This window comes from Aptenodytes patagonicus, chromosome 6, assembly GCF_965638725.1.
Source record: "Aptenodytes patagonicus chromosome 6, bAptPat1.pri.cur, whole genome shotgun sequence".
NCBI classification, from domain to species: domain Eukaryota; kingdom Metazoa; phylum Chordata; class Aves; order Sphenisciformes; family Spheniscidae; genus Aptenodytes; species Aptenodytes patagonicus.
The window spans coordinates 15,043,106-15,061,144 of record NC_134954.1 but is presented as its reverse complement, the minus strand read 5'-3'; the positions used below and the strand labels follow the sequence as shown (position 1 = coordinate 15,061,144).

At 40.5% G+C, this 18,039-nt stretch overlaps 2 protein-coding genes across 4 annotated transcripts in view; one reads left to right on the top strand and one right to left on the bottom strand.

The window, feature by feature from the left end:
- The window catches only part of FXR1 (FMR1 autosomal homolog 1), a 38,599-nt gene extending 35,034 nt beyond the window's left edge, over positions 1 to 3,565 (top strand). For all 3 annotated transcript variants that reach the window (XM_076341309.1, XM_076341308.1, XM_076341310.1), the window contains 2 exons: positions 1,551 to 1,642; positions 2,546 to 3,565. In XM_076341309.1, coding sequence (XP_076197424.1) covers positions 1,551 to 1,642; positions 2,546 to 2,716 — 263 coding nt within the window. In that variant the 3' untranslated portion in view covers positions 2,717 to 3,565. The remainder of the gene's footprint in view (positions 1 to 1,550; positions 1,643 to 2,545) is intronic.
- A 1,542-nt stretch (positions 3,566 to 5,107) lies between these two features.
- DNAJC19 (DnaJ heat shock protein family (Hsp40) member C19) lies at positions 5,108 to 9,529 on the bottom strand. The gene is made up of 6 exons (XM_076341311.1): positions 9,446 to 9,529; positions 8,849 to 8,900; positions 8,496 to 8,569; positions 8,070 to 8,146; positions 7,030 to 7,100; positions 5,108 to 5,670 (listed from the first exon to the last, which is right to left on the bottom strand). The coding sequence occupies exons 1-6, from the start codon at positions 9,446 to 9,448 to the stop codon at positions 5,600 to 5,602; spliced, it is 348 nt and encodes a 115-aa protein (XP_076197426.1). The 5' UTR covers positions 9,449 to 9,529; the 3' UTR covers positions 5,108 to 5,599.
- Between the last annotated feature and the right edge of the window lie 8,510 nt (positions 9,530 to 18,039).

The following is an 18,039-nucleotide window of genomic DNA, read 5'->3' as shown; positions in this document are numbered from 1 at the left end:
AAGTAAAACATAGAGGTGTTGGTCATCTCTACAAAAGCTATGATATTTTTCTTTTAAATCTAAATATTCTAAGAACAAAACAAAAATTGCCCAAACAAGATTTCTCAGTATTTTCCTGTTGATGTCTTAGTTCAAGATACCGTTTTCAGTTTGCATAATAAATATTTTTAAATACAACAGTAAGAGCATTGGTAGTTAGTTACACTGTCTTCGTGAAAAATGCTCTAATAATTTAATCTCTTTATAAATACTTAGTAAGTGTACAGTGAGTGAAATTAAGACAGAAGGAAAAACCCCCACCCCGCTAACAATGTACTTCAGTCATTTAGTTGTATTACTTGATTTACGTTGCTATATGTTTTGGGTTGCTACTACATAAATGAATATTAAGAATTAGTGTCTTACACTGTGTGCATAAAACATGCTTCATCTTTACATTAGAGGAGTTGGGTACAGAGCCTCATTTTAAAGAAATAATTCTCCTTGAGCAGAAGCTCACTTGATGGTGGCAATTATGCTAGGACCCAGTTGTAAGAAGTCCAGTTACTGTAACAGAAAATTCATGTGCTGTACTTCCTAGTCTGATGTAGGGTTCATGCACAATCGTTCCTAAATCCAGAAAAATAGTTCACCTGAATGCATGATATACTAAATACAATTGACTGTACTGTTCCACAGATAATGCTTGCCGACTCTAATGTGCTTTAGTTCATCAAAGATACAAGTGTATTTTTAAATTTGTAGTACTATGTATTCTAAAGATAGAATTGACTCTCAATTGGTGTGGGTACAAGAGGGCGGGATAAGACAAAACCAGGCTACAAGAACATGTGCTGAGGTGGCAAGAAGAAAAGAGGTCAGAAAACCCCTGGCCGGTGTCCAGTAAGTGCGGCCGTAACAGTGCAAACATGGCTGTCCTGCTTTTGAGTACAGGCTCGCTCATACAGAGCCGCTTCAAGTGTCTGTACACACACCGCAATTAATCCACCCGCCCACAAGCCAGAGTTAACTGTGTGGATTGCATTTTGAATACCAGGAGGAGGGCGAGTTCTCTAGCCAGTTGCTTCATGAAGTAACAAAGATTTGAATGCTGCTTTGTCGTAAGTGATACCACACTCTGAACCTCCCCCAATTCTTTTCATATTTTAACTTACCTTTGTTTCATTAGTGTGAAATTCTTCACTACTCAAGATAGTAAAACCCCAATGACAAACACAGCCTATAGTATAAAGATGCTGCAGTCTGATCTCTTCAAACCCAGTACAGAAAGCCCTTATTTTCCAATAAAATTTCCAATTGGACCAAAATTATATTTTATTAATGTTACGATTCCACCTTCAGATCATCCTGTTACCACTGATTTTAGTGAAAATTGTCTTTAACAACAGAAACAAATTGATCCTTGCTATGTAGTCGATACCTGTAAGTGTGAAGGCCTTTTGTGAGATGTCTCCCAGTTATAGTGTAACTTGTACAGAAAAGACATATGAAGCTTAATGCTAAATCAGACTTCTGATGTGAGCATCACTGTAATTTTTTTCCTTGAACAGTAACAGTAGCTGATTATATATCACGAGCTGAATCTCAAAGTAGACAGAGAAACCCTCCAAAGGAGACGCTAGCCAAAACCAAGAAAGAAACGGTAAGAAGACTTTTTTTTTTTAACATACGGGGTTATTTTTCTCTTCCCTTGCAGCAAAACAGTAAAGGAATGCTTCATTTAGATTGCCCTCATTTGACTGCAAATGCATTTGACTTTAAGAATAAATCATTAAAAGCAAAAATGGTCCAGAGTAAACAGAACTGACATTGATTCGCAGACTATCATTGCAGACTTCAGTGGCCACGTGTAATGCTCAAATGAAGTCTTTACGCATTTTAAAATACTACACTTAGTAATGTAGCATTACATAATAAAACGTGAAAATTATCCATGGGTGAGTCTTGAACTAATCCTTAAAACACTTTATAAATAGAGGATGCTAGGTAGCATGTTTAGTGACTTGTACAAACTATTTTAGAAAGAATTAACATTACAAAGGTTGTAGATTTGAGATCTGCTCTCCTTAAAGGATCAGTGAGTGGCATTACGTATCGTGAAAAATAATATTCAGAACTGAATAAAGCAGAATTCCTTTACTTCTAAAGTAACATTGAACTTATTGCCACAAGTTATGTCTGAGTTTAGCAAAATAAGAACAATCCGTTGCTATCCGATGAACAAAATCTAATCTTACTATAGACTTTGAAAGGGGTGTAAAACTCAACTTTTCAGTTAACTTCTTCCTTGGCTTAGAAAAATTGAAACTGTGAAATAAACCATTGTGGGTATGCTGTCTCAGGGTTACCGTGGCACGACTTCCTCAGAAGTGTCCCATAAATGCCAAGGCAAGCAGTAGGATGCTGTAAGCGATAGGATACTGGCACAGACAGACAAGAGGTGTTTCCTATTGCAAAGCTGCTGTGTGAGCCGGAGGGAAATGTAGATTACGCTCTGTATGTTTTTACGGAATTTGTAACATTGCCCTGTTTTTGTTTTTGCAAGGCAAAAGATGCGATTGATGAGAACAGCCCTTCCGAAAAGGCAGTGAATGGTCCTGCTACAGCTTCTGGGGATGAGCCTTCTAAACTACAGCACAGTCCTGATGAAAAGAAAGTTACTGTTCAGGAGGATGGAAATAATCAGGAAGAAGCAGTGCTGAATGGTGTTTCATAAACTGAAGTTCCTAGTTTACAGTTCTTTTACATTACATTTAAAATAGTGCTTGTATAAGCTTGCCAAAGATAGAATATGGATCGCCAGTCTTGACACCGCACTTTCAGTTCCTCCATTTTGGAATACGGAAAGGGGAGGGATCCTGAAGAAATCATATGTTAAACATACTTTGACACCTACTGTGTTATAAATATATCATCAGATGTGCCTTGAGATAGTATATGTAACATTTAAATAAACAAAATTGCTGGCTATAGGAAATGTTATTTTGTTTTCAAAATATGGCAAAGATGTGAGGGGGATCCCTAACATAATACTCTTTATGAAAGCATTAGCTGCTTTTGTTACATTTTTAATAATATGCAACCACTTCTTCACCTGAGGAATACTAGAAAGAAATGCAGTCTAAAATATTTTGCACTGAAATGTAATTTCTCCATTAGTTTAGTCTGGAAACTGGTCTGTTTTAATACATGTTTTTTAAATGCTGTATGTAGAGGAAAAATCTGCAGACCACTGGAATACATTTGTTAAATTCTCATAATCTGCAGGGATACTGGGTGACATTGGCAGTGACTGTTCTACATTGAGGCTTTGTTTGGTTTATTTATTAAACTGTACAGTATTTAAAAATCAAACATAGCTTTAGTTAACACTAAGCTGAATTAGTCATGTCCATTAAGACATAACCTGAACTACTGAAAAGATCAATTTCCAGAAAGTTTATTCTGTATAAACTACATATGTTAGTCCTTAGTAGAGTATTTTTATTTTTGTTTTGGTTGTTTGATGTGCAATATGTTTTTTTTTGTATGCTGGTAGTAAAAGAAAATAAACTTTGATCTTCCATCTGTTGACTGTTTCTATCAGAAATTTAAATTACTATTGATTTTAAGCTTTTCAAGCTGTTAACACTAACAATTGAAACTTACTTGCAAGGCAGCTTGAACCTTTAACTCTTTCCTAAGAGTTTTCTAACATGCCAATCTTCCATTCTTTAAGGCGATGATGTAAAACATCAGTTAACAAGTCTAAAAACAGACTTCTTATCTTGGAGAATCACCTAACCTGACTAACATATATAGGAATTAATGCAGATGTAGTTTTTTAATTGAGAAGTAGGAAGCATGACACACTAACCCACCTTTTCAGGCACATGAGCAAGAGCAATGAAGCAGAAACCACAGGTGTGGAACATCATCTGGGTAGCAAGGAGATGTTGTAAGATGTCGGAGCAAAGGGGTAGGGCTGAAGTTGTGCTGACTTGAAAGAAAAAAATTCTGTCTTACCTGATTTCGTCAGAAGTGAGTAAGGACAAAACCAAGTACTCTGAACCACCCGTGACTCCAGCTGCTATACCCGATACAGCTACAGGAGAGTTGTACCAACCAGGTTTGGGTACGTATTTCATTTAAGGCGATGTGCAGTTTTTAATACGGGTTAAGTGTTGACACCCATTGACAATGTTCCCTCCTGGAGACCAAACAGTTAAATTGTTGTAACTCTGAAGTGTGCACAAGCATCTCAACTGATAAGGCAGCCACAAGAGTGGAGAAAATTTAAAAAACAAGAAAAAAAAAGCTGTGTTTAAAAACTCAGTATTATTTGGCAGAGAAAAACTTAAAGTACAGCTTGAAATACACATACTCTGGAACTGCTGCATGGCAATGTTCCAGCTGGTTTTTTCACCCCACTTTAAAATCGGTAGTAAAGCAGAGTTATCCCTCCCTCTGTACAGGTTCTAAACGTTTTCTATTTCATACTCGTGTTACTGATTTGATCCTCTCTTCTGAAGGCATGGAACTCTTCCTTACTGTTCCTCTGGTAATACTAAGTGGCCTATAACTCGTCCACAGAAATGCAGCTACATAGCGGCCAGCGTTCGCGCCGAGGGTGTAAGACTACTTGCACTACTCTGAAGTAGAGGCGTGTTAGTTCTGGAAAAATGAAAGCTCTGATATCCGTTGTAGTTATGAACAGATGAGTGTTAACTATTACACGTGCTGTGCAGCAGTTTTACCATAGTTGCAGAAAGACTGGCAAGATTCTTGGAGTATGACACAACTCTTTGGCCCTAATTCGGATACTTACAAAGACATCTGCTGGGGCATGCCAGGCTTCCTGCAGCATGATGAATCCAGCTCGGGTATCTTCAATGGCTTATGTACAGAGTTCCTGTTTCCTAATTACTATTGATGCAAACCTCTAACTTTGTAGTGTAAGATAATGTATAAAACTACAGTACTTACATTACAAATTTCAAATTTATTAAAGGCTATAAAATCCATTAAAAACTGAAAGTTACTAAAAAAATCTGGGATGTTCCAGACCCATCAGTAACACTTAAGAAGCTCAACCAACCTTGTTTTTCACAAGGCAAAGACAACCACGGATGTTTCCTATACTTTATTTCTTCAGTCAGACAACCACACAGCTGTCCCAATTCTTCCCGTCAAATAAAGCCTCTTGATTTTTTCCACCCCTTCCCCAAACCGGTTTATCATGCTAACTTTGGCACATGAAAGAACAGCAGCATGAACTTTAAACATAGCTAGTTTAACAAAAATTAGGTAACAGCATGCAGGTCTACCTGTATCTGGTAACATGCATTGGCCAAACCAAGTTAGTACTCTTACTCTGAAAATATTTCAGAGTGGCAGATTTTGCTTATTAAAGCACAGCTACGAAAAAAACTTTAAGCCTCTCTCCCTTGCACGTTTCCCCAAAAAGTGACTAAGAAATGAGTGGGGAGGGAGTGACCTCCCTGGATTCATATTTCCAGCTTCATTTATATTAAGTCAAAGACTGACATTAGAACTTTTCTTACGCCATTTATCAAAAATAATCATTTGCAGGGACAAACCCTCTGATTTTCTCTCTCATTCATTTTTTAGCTTGGTCTTCCAGCAAATCTTTAGCTTCATTGATTTTGGCTGCTACATACGGAGAGCCACCTAGAAGAAAGATAACCTCATGTCACATCAGATGAAAAAAATACCTTCTTTCTGTGTTGTTAATAATGCCACAGTACGAGGCGGGGGGAAAGTGAGAGTATGGTCTGAAAGTTACTCAAGTTAAAGAACAAACTGCATTATGACTGAAGCTGCATAAGTTTACACATACAGTCACTGCAAGAGCTAAACGTGCAGCCAGCTCATTCCTGTTAGGTTGCTTTTAGTTTACTGGAGCGGGTTTTCTTCTCCGGTTTTATCAGTCGTAAATACGTTGGTCACTAATGACTTAGCATAAAGTTTGTTGTGAATACAGAAACGTTAAACTAAGAAGTCTGCAGGTAAACCTTCCCCTCTAGTTCCAGGCCCGCATATGAAGTGCTGCTGTACCAGTGGACTAGTGCAGTTTTTAACCATGACATACAAATGACTCACAAAGATACTGAAACAGAATCCACAATGCAAATGCACCAAAATTGTAACTGACCATGAGGCGCAAAGACCTGTAGCCTGTATTTGTAGCATGTATACCATTTACTAGTACTAGAATTACTGTATTTACTTGAAGCTTAATTTAACTTATTTGGGTCGTGTAAAACACGTGAAATGTTCCTAGCAGTCTTTTAGGTTCTGCATATATTCAATAAAGTTCATTTTGAAGTTAACTTCCGCTAGATATTATCTATGAAAGGCGTATCCCAAGGATTATTTTGGATTTTGGTGCATAGAAGTAAAGTAATGAAGTTCAACAGTCACTTTAAAGGAAGTAATTTTACCTTTTAAGTGAGGATTAAAAAGTTAAATGCCAAACGCTAACATGATTCTGACTCACTGAAGTAAACAGTATTTAGAACAGGTATAGATGCCTCAAGTTACTAACTTTGAGCATAACTAGATTCTGAGCCTTCAGAGTACCACGAGCAGAAATATTTCACAGTTTAGTGTCTTCAGCAGACGCAGAAGGCGCAACACCTGCCGCTTACGGTGAACTCCCGATGCATTCAAATGAACTCCAACTCACATGGTACATAAAGCATGCAAATATACTCTGGTCTTTCATCTAAAATTAAGGTGATTTTAAGTCTCATTTTAACAAATCATATTTTAATCTGATATGCACAGAAGATAGAGCAAGTAACAAGCTGACCTGCTGAATCTGCTTGCGTTAGAGCATTCAAGCACAAAAATATGCTCCAAAACCATAAGGCTTAAGGCACCCTAAAATTTCTTTTCACTCAGAGTTTTCTGGGGGTTTTTTTAGTAGCTGAGGTAGTCATATGTCAGTCACTTCTTCCCTACACAGTTCTATTAATCTGTGTTAAAAACATGTATTTATTAATCAATGTGACTTAATTTACTTACCTTTATCTGGATGATTCAGAAGCATGATCCGTCTATGGGCTTCTCGAATTTTACTTCTGTTGGCTGTAGGGCTTTAAAAGAGAGAGAAAATCTGACTTAAGGGAACCTCATAAAATGCCCCAGATCTTTAAAAGACCTCTTAGAACAAGCAAGCACTCTGTCTTATCCATAAGCTCTTTGGCTTACATGTATGTTTTTCTTTTCCTATTACTGATATGTAGCATGTAAGTCCTGGAGAGGGTTTCTAAGGTTTTTCCAAAATACTGTATGCTGAAGAAGACAAGCTATAGCAGCCTAACGTGGTGGGGGACATTCACATGATTGAAAACAGAACTATGTTGTAACATTTTTACCGGGACAACTTCCTAAAGTCTGGAGGAAAAAAATAAAATTTGCTCTCGATTTATTTAAAAAACAAAACAAAACAAAAAACAACCAACCACCTGTCTGTATACAAAATTCACAGTTGGAAGTTGCCTTCAAACAGAAATGGTTCCTATTCTGTATCTTACTAGATAAATCTGTGTATTTGGTCTTAAGTGTCTTTAAGTTTTGGCAGGGACAGTTACCATACTCGTATCTAACATTTTCTAGAAGTGATGAATTTACTCTACATCCAAGAATTGGGTTTGCAGCACCTTCACACTACATCTATCTGAAACTCACCAGCAGTGACAGGAACCACAAGCAAATGGCACAACCGTGTTCCCCATACCGAGTAAACCCCAAAGCTTCTTGAAAATGGTATATTTACCTGGACCTGTACGTGGCTTTCGAATGTGCTAGGGATTTGCAGACGTATGAAAGTCCAGCTAGAGTTAGCTTTAAGCAAGCTAACATGCAGCAAAGAATTCCAAATAAGTACAGAAAATCCTGAAAGGTTGCTTCATGCTTCCTGACTTGGCAGTGACATTCCCAGGGGAAGCTGGGCATAAGACAGTCTTAAGCACCGAGAATTATGTCCTTTACAAACCAGGCCAGCAACTAGGCAACACCGTAGCCTCCTTTTTACCTTTCATTTCTAATAAATTTCCTTTTACCTCACTCCTAGTATTAAAGCTGCTTCTCGTTTAGTCATTTTGGGTTCAAATCCACCTCTGTAATAACCGCTGAAGGCCTGAAAGAGAAAACGTGTTAGTTTAAAAAAACACTAATTTTTATCAGTTAAAACAACTATTGCTTTAGCAGCTGCTGAGCTTTTAGTCTGTAAGAATACTGCAAAGCTTCTTTTGCGCTTGTAATAAATTCAGTTGAAGTAGAGTATGACTATTTAAATGAGTACTTAAACTTGCCAAAACAAGTTCTCTATTAGTCAACCACCACCAGAATCACCGAGATTGTCATTACTGACAAAATTATGCTTAGTATTAGAAGAAAATACAGCAATGCTTATACAGAGACAACAGCCTGTATTTATTTTACCAAGTAAACTTTTAAATTAAAAAATGCTACTAATAAAAACTTACAGGTTTTGGTAGATTCTGAAGTGCTTGTTTTACTTGTGGCTCCATTTGCTTCACAGCTTTTAGTGCATAGCGACCTTAAAAGAAATCAGTGTTGAACAAGACCAAGTATAAAGTTTCATGAAGATTTAGCAGTTCAGTGCAACTGGTAACTTGTGGATTAGAAAGTGGAATAAACATTTTGGGGACATAACAAAGTAAGAACTTTTATCTTTTGTTTAATTACAGCCATGTTTCTCAATACAGGCTCTCCCAAAAGTGTCCTGTATCAGCTATTAAACTACCTTAAAATCCATCAGTACTGAGGCGGGCAATGGCAAGTACAACTGTTCAGTGTCCTCCCATCACCTACAAACCTGCAAATCCAGCTGCCGCTATGGTCAGGCCAACCGCCACCATTGTACTGGCCTACACAGGGAAGACATAAAGTATTTGTTTACCAAAGAAAAACAAAAAAAGCCCACCGGCAATCTCTACAGCGGGTCGGACTAGTATATACGTTGCAAACAACATGACTAAGGGAAAAGCGGTCATAACACGATTTACTTCGGCTACGCTGCTCTAAGCGACCGCAGGGGCACAGCGAAAGCAGCGCAGCTGCTGCCGGCAGCGGGGCTGGGGGTCAGGCGTGCCCGGGAGGGGCGGGAACCCCCCAGCTGGGGGGGACGAGGGAAACCCAGCCCGGCTGCACCGTCCCGCTCGGCGGCCCCGCTTTAACCCCGGAGGCACCGGCGCCGCGGCAGGAGACAACGGGTCCGCCGCGACCTGTGCAGGGCAGCGCCCCCCCCGCGCGGCCCAGGGCACCGGGCCCCTCGGCGCCACGGCCGGGCCGGGCCAAGGACGAGCCGAGCTCCTCGGATCGGTGAAGGGCTTGGGAGCTGCCGGCCCAGACATAATCGCCCCCCGGCTCCTACGGCGAGACCCGCCGGGCCCGGGCCCCCGGCCACACTCACCATGGCCGCCCCGGCCCCCGCCCCGGCCCCGCGCACTGGCGGCCGCCGGGCCGAACTCGCGGAGGGCCCCGGCTCGCCGTACGGCACCCGGACCGGCCGCAAAACCGCCACCGGCTGTCGTAAAGCGGCGCGGGGCGGGGAGGGAGCTGCGGACACCGCCCCGGGGCAGAGCCCGGCGGGGCGGGGGGGGACAGGGGCAGAGCCCGGCGGCGCGGGGGGGCAGAGCTAGCCGAGCCGGCCGGGGGTGCTGCCTGCGGTGGAAGGGGGCGCGGCAGGACGGCGGGAACAGCTGCGTGGGCGCAGGCCGGGAGTGGAGCGGGGGCAGCCCGCAGGGACCTTTCCCTGAGGAAGGTGTTACCACCTCGGCCAGGGGGACGGCTGGAGACCCCCGGTCCTGTGCAGTGCCCGGCAGCTGCCGGCATGGCGCGGTCCGGCGCGGAGGTGGCACTGATGGGTGTCTTGGAGAGATTAGCTCTGGGAGAGGTCTGCCTTTGGCCTTAGACAGCAATTGCTGCAAGAGGAACAGAGCGCAGTGTTAAGGCGTTACAAAAATGATAGTACAGATCTTATTCCTGATGTAAATGAGCGATTTCGTTCCTGATCTAGAGCCTTCTCGCACACCAGATTCATTTTTTAAAAAAAGTAGGTTTTCTTCCGTCCCATTTTTCTTGTCTTTTATTCCAGTAATTCGCTCCCCGCCTCTGGCCATGCCATCTTCCTGTGAGCTGTGCTCCTGCCGCCTCCTTTCCGTTCCTGACGCATTACCACCCAGTCCTGGACGTTTCCGCGCTAACGGAGCCTTCCCTGCTTGTGCTGTCGGCGCAGGGGACTGACCGCTGGGGCGGTCGGTGGAGATGTCATGTCAGGCACTGGTTCCAGATGGGCAAGCTCAGTTATTTGATTGCTGAAGATTACTATGAAATGAGGGAGAATTACAGGCCTGGCACTTGAATATTATTAATAACATAGTGTCATCTATTAATAATACAGTGTTGTATGCAGCACAACTGTCGAGTGTCCATCTGTCTGCCTGCAGTTCTAATCTGAAGTCACAGTTTGGAAACTGAACAACGCAGCGGTGAGACCGTGCCAGCCTTTAGCCCTAAGGTACTATTTCAAACTGGTCACGACTCAAAGCTCTGAGTGCTACTGCCTGATTGATATTTAGTTTGCAGGAGTGAAAAGCTTCAGTGTCATCCTCTGTGCTTGTAGAACGTGTCAGTGTCCGCATGGGCTCCTGAAGGACCTAGTGATCAAAGGCAGGTAGCTTTTGGTTGCTTAAGGCCTCGGACTCACAAGCCCTCACGTAAGCAGTTTAGTATGAGAGCTGATCGTCGGCTAAGCAGCTTGTAATTTTGCTGGCTCTTGCAGCAGAAGATAGAATTTTTCTTTTCTGCTGTATAGTTTCTGGGAGTACTGTGTTCACTTTGAATATGTCATAATTTCGTTTTGAGCTTGAATTGTTTTTTTCACTAAAATTTCAAGTGCCTGATTTAATGTCTTCTGAGATAATGTTTGGAGGTAGTCTTCTGTCTCTTTCCTTCCCTGTCATCCAAATAACACTACAAGAAAATAACCTGCTGCCTTTTAAAGAGGATAGAAGAAAGGTTTTGGTTAAGGTTCTTGTACTGTTGTACAAGTGTTTCATGAGATTCAAATAAAAGGAAACTTTTATGTTTGATATAAAAGGAATCAAATCCATTCATCGCAGAGCACAAGGCCCCTAACAGCCTGTAAGACCTTTTCAAATATGGAAAGGGGAGCTAGCCAGTGGAAAACAACTAGATGTTTGTTTTATGGGGGAACAAAAAGTCTGTAGAGATGTATGGGTCTGGTAGCTAGCTAGAGTTTCTTCACATGTAGAAGAGGATTTGGTTTTAAGATGGTTTCCTTTTTGTCCCTTTTCTATCAAAAAAGCGGGGTAGAGCTGTGCAAGCTAATGGCTTTACCGGGACACGACTAGTGTTAAATTTTTCATTTCATCTAAACCAATAAAGTAAGAGACAGGGACTCCTTCCCTGTAATTAATTACGTGAGGTTTGATTCTTCCGCCTTGACAGAGCCTTTTGCTAGATCCAGATCTTAGTGGCTTTCAGGAGAAAACTGTCCTGAAAGGGAGTTTTATTTTATTTCTTTCCTCATTTTCCCCAGTCCCTCTTTAGAAGGACTGGTAGCTCTACTCGCAAAGGGGATTTTACAGATTTATACTTAGTGGTTCTTTCTATTGTGAAATTTCTCATTTTTAGAGAAAAAGGACAGACATTATAAAATGTGCAAACTTCCACATGGGTTGGGAACGGGTTAATAACTGGTACCTAATCCTTCTCCTGTGACAGCCCTTTAAAGAAAAGCCAGAAAGGGAGATCTTGGGAAGCCTCTGCTTGCTTAAGAGAGAGATTTCATCTTTACTGAGGAGAAAGGAAACTTTTATCTGTAAGTGGGAAGGCCTGGCAAGAGTTGAGGTGAGATGGAGGGATTTGCATTATTGGTACATGTTTGATACCAGCAACTGGACAAGACTCTTGTCTGAGCCTAGAGGTGTAATAATTAATTGTTAGATGAAATAACTTGTAATACAGCATTTGAAGATGAAATGTCATAATTCCTTTAAAATATGCTGTATATATTTTTACTCCATGGGACAATCCAAACTTCGTTTCTTCCCACAGTTTCTTACACTTTCCTATCAGAACTAAAGGAGAACTAGATGCGTCCCAGCTTGCACGTCACTGTGGGCACATTATGTTGGATGAAGAAAACAAAGCCAGAGTTACAAAATGCCACACTTGCTAAGGAAGAGGATATTTTGGAGACTTCTAACATGGTCTTTTTACAGGGCTTCTTTAAGTGCCATGTGTTTCTAGGAGGTATATGATACATGAAATATTGTTCTACCTTCTGCTAGCTGAAGGGAGAAACAGTTGCTTTCTTTTCCTTAGCACCACCCATCTCTAGAGTACTTTGGCATGGGTGATGGGTGTCAGCTATTGTATCTCTTTACTGACCACGGTACCTAAATGCTGCCACTAAGCTTTCCAAATCTGTATCAGAATTAAAATAAGTTTTCTGTGCATAAATTTGCAAGTATCTGCTCTAATCTTGTCTAAATCTATTCCCTTTTCCTTCTCTGCTGCTCAGGAAACCTGTATGCAGTGCAGAAAGGGACTGGGTGTTTAAAAGCTATGTATAAGTTCATGTTAGTTCACATTTCAACACACGAAGTCAGTAAACACTTATGTATCTGAGTAGCTTTAATAACGAGTGCTTAAAGGATCAGAGCTGTCATATATTACTTCTGAAACCATAAGGTTTATGAATTATTACCTATATATAGGTTGTGTTCTCCAGAAACTAATCATCTAGATGCCCCTTTTGGCAAATGGTGTTTTAAGTTTTGCCAAATGCTGAAAGTTGATTTTGTTCAGGTTCTGTACACAAATATTAATCTTGTGCTTGTTACACAACAGGTAGCTTCATGGTTTTTAAGCCTTGGTCCTTCAAGCTGCTACAGCTAGAGCTTTGTGGCCGCGTTGGTGACCATATATACATAGGGGCACAATGCTGAAATAATAGTTATTACTGCTGATTTATAGGAAGCAGGAATCGGGCATCATGAGGAATATCAAAATCAAAAACAGAAAATGCAGAAAACCTCATGGAACCAGAATTATTTTTTTTTCCCTTAAATGACGTTGGAAGTGACTTCTTTTGCCATCAGTTTCCATTTATTTAGAAATTGAAGTTCTGTTCTATTTGCCCGATTAGTTATTTTATAGCACCTTATTCCTCTGGATCTTCTATCGGTCAGCCTTGTGGTGGTGTATGGAAGGTCATTCACAGGGGAAAAGTAATAAGCCCTAATGGGCTCAAATGAAATAGATGTGCTACAGGTTTTATCCTTTCTGCAGAATGTCTGGTTTTGAAATCAAGAGGAAGGCAAAATTATTGAGTGTTTAAGAAATAAACTCTCGGTTGGAGTACAAAACCTTTTATTTTGCCTACTGTGTTTCTAAACTGCTCCCTTTCTATTTTCCAGAGAAACCCTGAAGCTTTTGTAGTTTCTTCTGTCAAGAGTTTTATCCTACTTCTATCTTCAGGTTTCCATCTGGGGTTAAAATACCTCATGATAGAAGATTATTTTTCTTTTGGAAGCTTTATCTTACTGGACTATCCAAAGCAGCTGGTATGTTGTACATAAGTAAACTTTTCCATTAAAGCAGACCAATTCTGCAGAAATCTGGCAGTACTTTCTCTTAACTGTATCTTCCACAAACTGGACAGACGGTGAAATAGATAGTTGTGCTTTGAGAAGGTTTGTGATGTACCTGTTAAATGCCTATATAAGGCTGTTAAACATTTGTTTAAGTGAAAATCACAGTTATGTGTTGTCATATGTGCAGCTGGCCAAATCTTACATTGCTTATTCCTATATGTGCAGTGGCTGTACTACGAAGCTGTTAAAAGGTTGCAGACTTTCACCTTGGGGCACCAAGATACAGAATCTCTTAGGCACTTTTAAGCACATTATTTATTTATATTTTAAGATATATATTGTAAAAATAAAGTTTAGGTAGAATATCTTGGGGGGTGGGGGTTCTGCAAACTTTTTTGCTGCTTTTTGCCCATATTCCACCTTCTTTGGCTATGCCAGTCTGCCAATTATATGTTTCACATCTCTTTTCTTTTTCTTTTCATTTGTCCTTTTTGAGATTCTACTATCTTTTTGTGTGCTCAACATCTGTACCAGAATACAATGCCGCAGTCTCTTACCTGTGGCTAAATTAGCTTGGTATGTGTAGCATCACTTTGTCATTAAATTGATAATCATAATTATTAGAGCATAGTGTGGGTGACACTAATTATAAACTGAGATTCTCTCACTTTGTAAGAATGGTTGTGGATTTTTTTTTAATCAAACAAAGAAGATTTCACTGCAATTTGACACCAGGTATGAAGTGTGTATGTGTGGCAGGTGGTATATCTGTGTTCATGACAATCACAAGAGAATCCATCTGACTTGCAGTGGGCATTATTTGACTTCCTAGTTCAGTTAAAAAACAGGTAAGATTGTTGGGAAATGATGGAGAGGCAAGGTCTGTAATTGTTAGTAAATTAGTCACAAAATTCCCTGAAGCTGAGCTGAGGAATACAGAATCTAGATGTGAATATGTTCTCTCCTAATAATTTCTAAAGTGAAGTTTGATACTTAACATCTTTTACTTGTGTTGTCCTGAGTTATGCTTCTTATTTGAGGAAAAAGCAATGAGATAATGCTGACGTGTTTTACCAGGGCTATTACGTTATTTCTGGTTTTATGTTGATTGTTATTACTCTCGAGTCTTCATTTTTGAAATTTGTATTGTGCCTGGATTGGCGCTGAAATTTGCATGCCTGTGCCGTGAAACTCTATTAATAAAGTATTAGGAAAACAAGCTTGTGCTAGTTGTAGCAAAGAAATTGGAAAGACTAAAGCCTTTATTTTCCCTGACAATGAATTGTAGTGAGCAATAGTTCTTCAAAATGAAGGTCCTGATTCTTACGTTTCCCCCACATGGAGATTATCACAGGATCAAGGCCTGAATCGGCTATCGGGTAGGCTCTTGTCCCTTTGTATGCTGTAGGTTCAGATTTGCAACAGAATCTGCTCCTCTCCTACCTAAAGATTACAATTGAAATGTCAACATTGTCAGCCAGCAAGGAAAATTTGGGCTGAGCAGATAGGAGAAGGTTGGGGAAGAGCAAGAAGAAAGCTACAAGCCTAGGAGAAGGCTTTAATGGCATTCTTCATCCATGAGTTTATAAGGAGCTTTCTCTAGATGTTAAGTGTTTTTCTGAGGAGAGAGCGGAGGGTTTTGCAGTTTTGTTGGTGATGTTAAGGTTGAAAGTTTAAACTAATGCACAGGTTGATGATGGAAACTGTAACGGGCAGTGTTGGGTTTGCATTTTGCTCTTGGTTTGCATGTTACACTGCATTAAAAAGAATTACTGGATTAGGTGGAACCATCAAGAGGAAGGGGGAAATTGCTCCTTTTCTTTAAGAGCAGCTAACTGACTGCGAGAGAAGACTCAAGACTGTAGGCAGAGCAAGAAAGAAATGAAAAAAACCACAGCAAAGAACAGGGAGGCTTTGCTCAAGTGGGGTATAGTTGAAAGGATCAGAGGGCATATGGTCAGACCTGTAGATGAGAAGAAGGAGAACTTTATAGGGACCCTGCAGAGATTGTTTCAACCCAAACAGCCATTGAATTAACTGAAACCAAGCATGGAAAACACTACCCTGTAAATACATAGTGGACAAGAAATAATTTGTGTATAACCCTTTTTACTGTTCTGTTTTGATAGAATTATTTAATAAAAGTGCTGCTGAGAGACTGGTGTATGTGGAACAGAGGATATGATGTGTCTGCAATGTTTTAAGTTTTTTGGTTGTGGTTTTTTTTTTCTTGAAACACACAAGTTTATCTGGATTTCACTTTGGAAGAAACCTACTCTCTGATGGACTGCTAGCCAGTGAAGGGTACTGCACAAAACACATCCTGTTCTCCCCACTTCAGTAGTGACATTCTGCCTGCGAGTGGAAAGGGAGCAGGATAAGAACAGCACATCAACTCTTTTTTTTTCTGGGAGAAGCTGGAAGGGTAATCTAGGTCTTCTGCAACACCTAAGTTGGGAAGGAGGGGAAGGGATTAGGGACACCTCTGAATCTCTCCTTATAGTAGGGACACTGGGGAGGTGGGGCCTTACCAGACCATTCTTTGCAAGCAGAATCAAGTATTTAAGACAACCCAGTGCTAAATGTGGTCACCAACAGCAGGAGAAATAGCAGAAAATTGGAAAACTTGCTCTGCTGGTCTCTCACTTCTTTGGCAAATGCACCATTTCTCAGGGTATTGACATTGGGACAATTATCCTCTGTTCTTTCATTTAGGAGTGTTTCTAATTCGTATAAATCCTTGATTATTTACGAGGTGTGCGGCTTGTGTCGCGGTCCCCTGTGTTCCAGATGAAAGCTCTAGCCACTGCCTTGTGGGAGAGACAGACTTGTTTCTTGGTTCCCGTAAATATTTCTGAAGCCTCATTTGAAATGTCAGAGAATGCATTTCCTTCATCACTGGCTAATTTCATAAGCCTCACTCTGGGACATCTCACTGTGTCCTTTTTTTTTTCCTTCTTTGAATTTGTGCTTAAGATACTGCTGATGAGGGACAGTTAAAGTTAAGAAATAGGTATTCATGTCGGTCTTGAACTCAAAGGAGGTAAGGAAATCCCTGTCCTTTTGAGAAGAGAGCTTCTCAGCTTCACTGCTGACAAAATTTTGGCTCAAGTATCCCTTTTGTATATAACTTCACTATCCCCAAGAAATTGGGCCCAGTGAGGAGCATGCAAGAGCCTACGTAACCTGATATTAACAGAAAGTCTGTTGAATTACTATGACACTGAAATTGTGCACAAACTAGGGAAAAGCTGTCTGGGGGGCTGCTGCTCGGGGACTGGCTGCGCATCGGTCAGCAGATAGTGAGCAATTGCATCGTGCATCACTTGCTTTGTATAGTCTATTATTATTATTATTTTTTATTATTATTATTATTTTACTTTTTTCAATTATTAAACTGTTCTTACCTCAACCCACGAGTTTTCTCACTTTTACTCTTCCGATTCTCTCCCCCATCCCGCCGGGGTGGGGGGAGTGAGCAAGCAGCTGTGTGGTGCTCAGTTGCCAGCTGAGGTTAAACCACAACACAAGTGGTCTGGCAAACTGCAGATTCACACTGGAATGATAGTCACTGGTTAGGGGCACTACTCTGACATGCAAAACCCTCCTAGTTTCAGCATCTTTACCTGTGACCTGTTTGTGAAATAAGAAAGTCACTAAATTTTTTTGGGTGTATCCAGGCTTGCCTTCTAATGCTACCTGAAATGTTTCTTCAGGTCCTGACCGTGACATCCCTTCAGGGAATCCCACAGTTTCCACCTGAGGCAGGTACATGTATTTGAAGTGGAGGCACACACCAATGCCTAGAGAGCATTTGCAGCTGCAGTAGGTCACAAGTAATCTTAGTCCTCACTCTTGCACCTCTAAACTAGTATTTGCTTCCCTTGTGTTATAAAAGGCAAAAACATTGAAATGCCTAGGTGTGATACTAGCCTAAGTTATAGGAATATTATAGAGTGAGTTTGGAAGTTCTGTTTTTCCTTCTCTTTAGGAAAATGGTGTGAAGGAAGAGGGTGCAGATAACATTGACGTTAATGCACTTCTAACAGTTAGGGTCAGCTAATTTTCCAAATCTGTCTATTCTCTACACAGTTTTTGGTTTGTACACAACTCTTATTTTGGTTTGCTATTAATGTATCTTTCTTTGATGTTAAATACAAATTGTGGATTGTACAGAATGTGCACTGTTGTTGGCTTCACAGAAAAAAACCCAAAAACTTCTGCTACTTGCTCATTTGAATTTATAGAAGAATTTGATGGATTTTCCTGTTAATTATGCAATTCATCTGCTAGATGTGTTCTTGTTCAGTCTGTATTGTTAAATTCATGCAACCCATGCTTTAAATCTCTGTATGTGCCAGCATACTTGTACAGAAAGTGC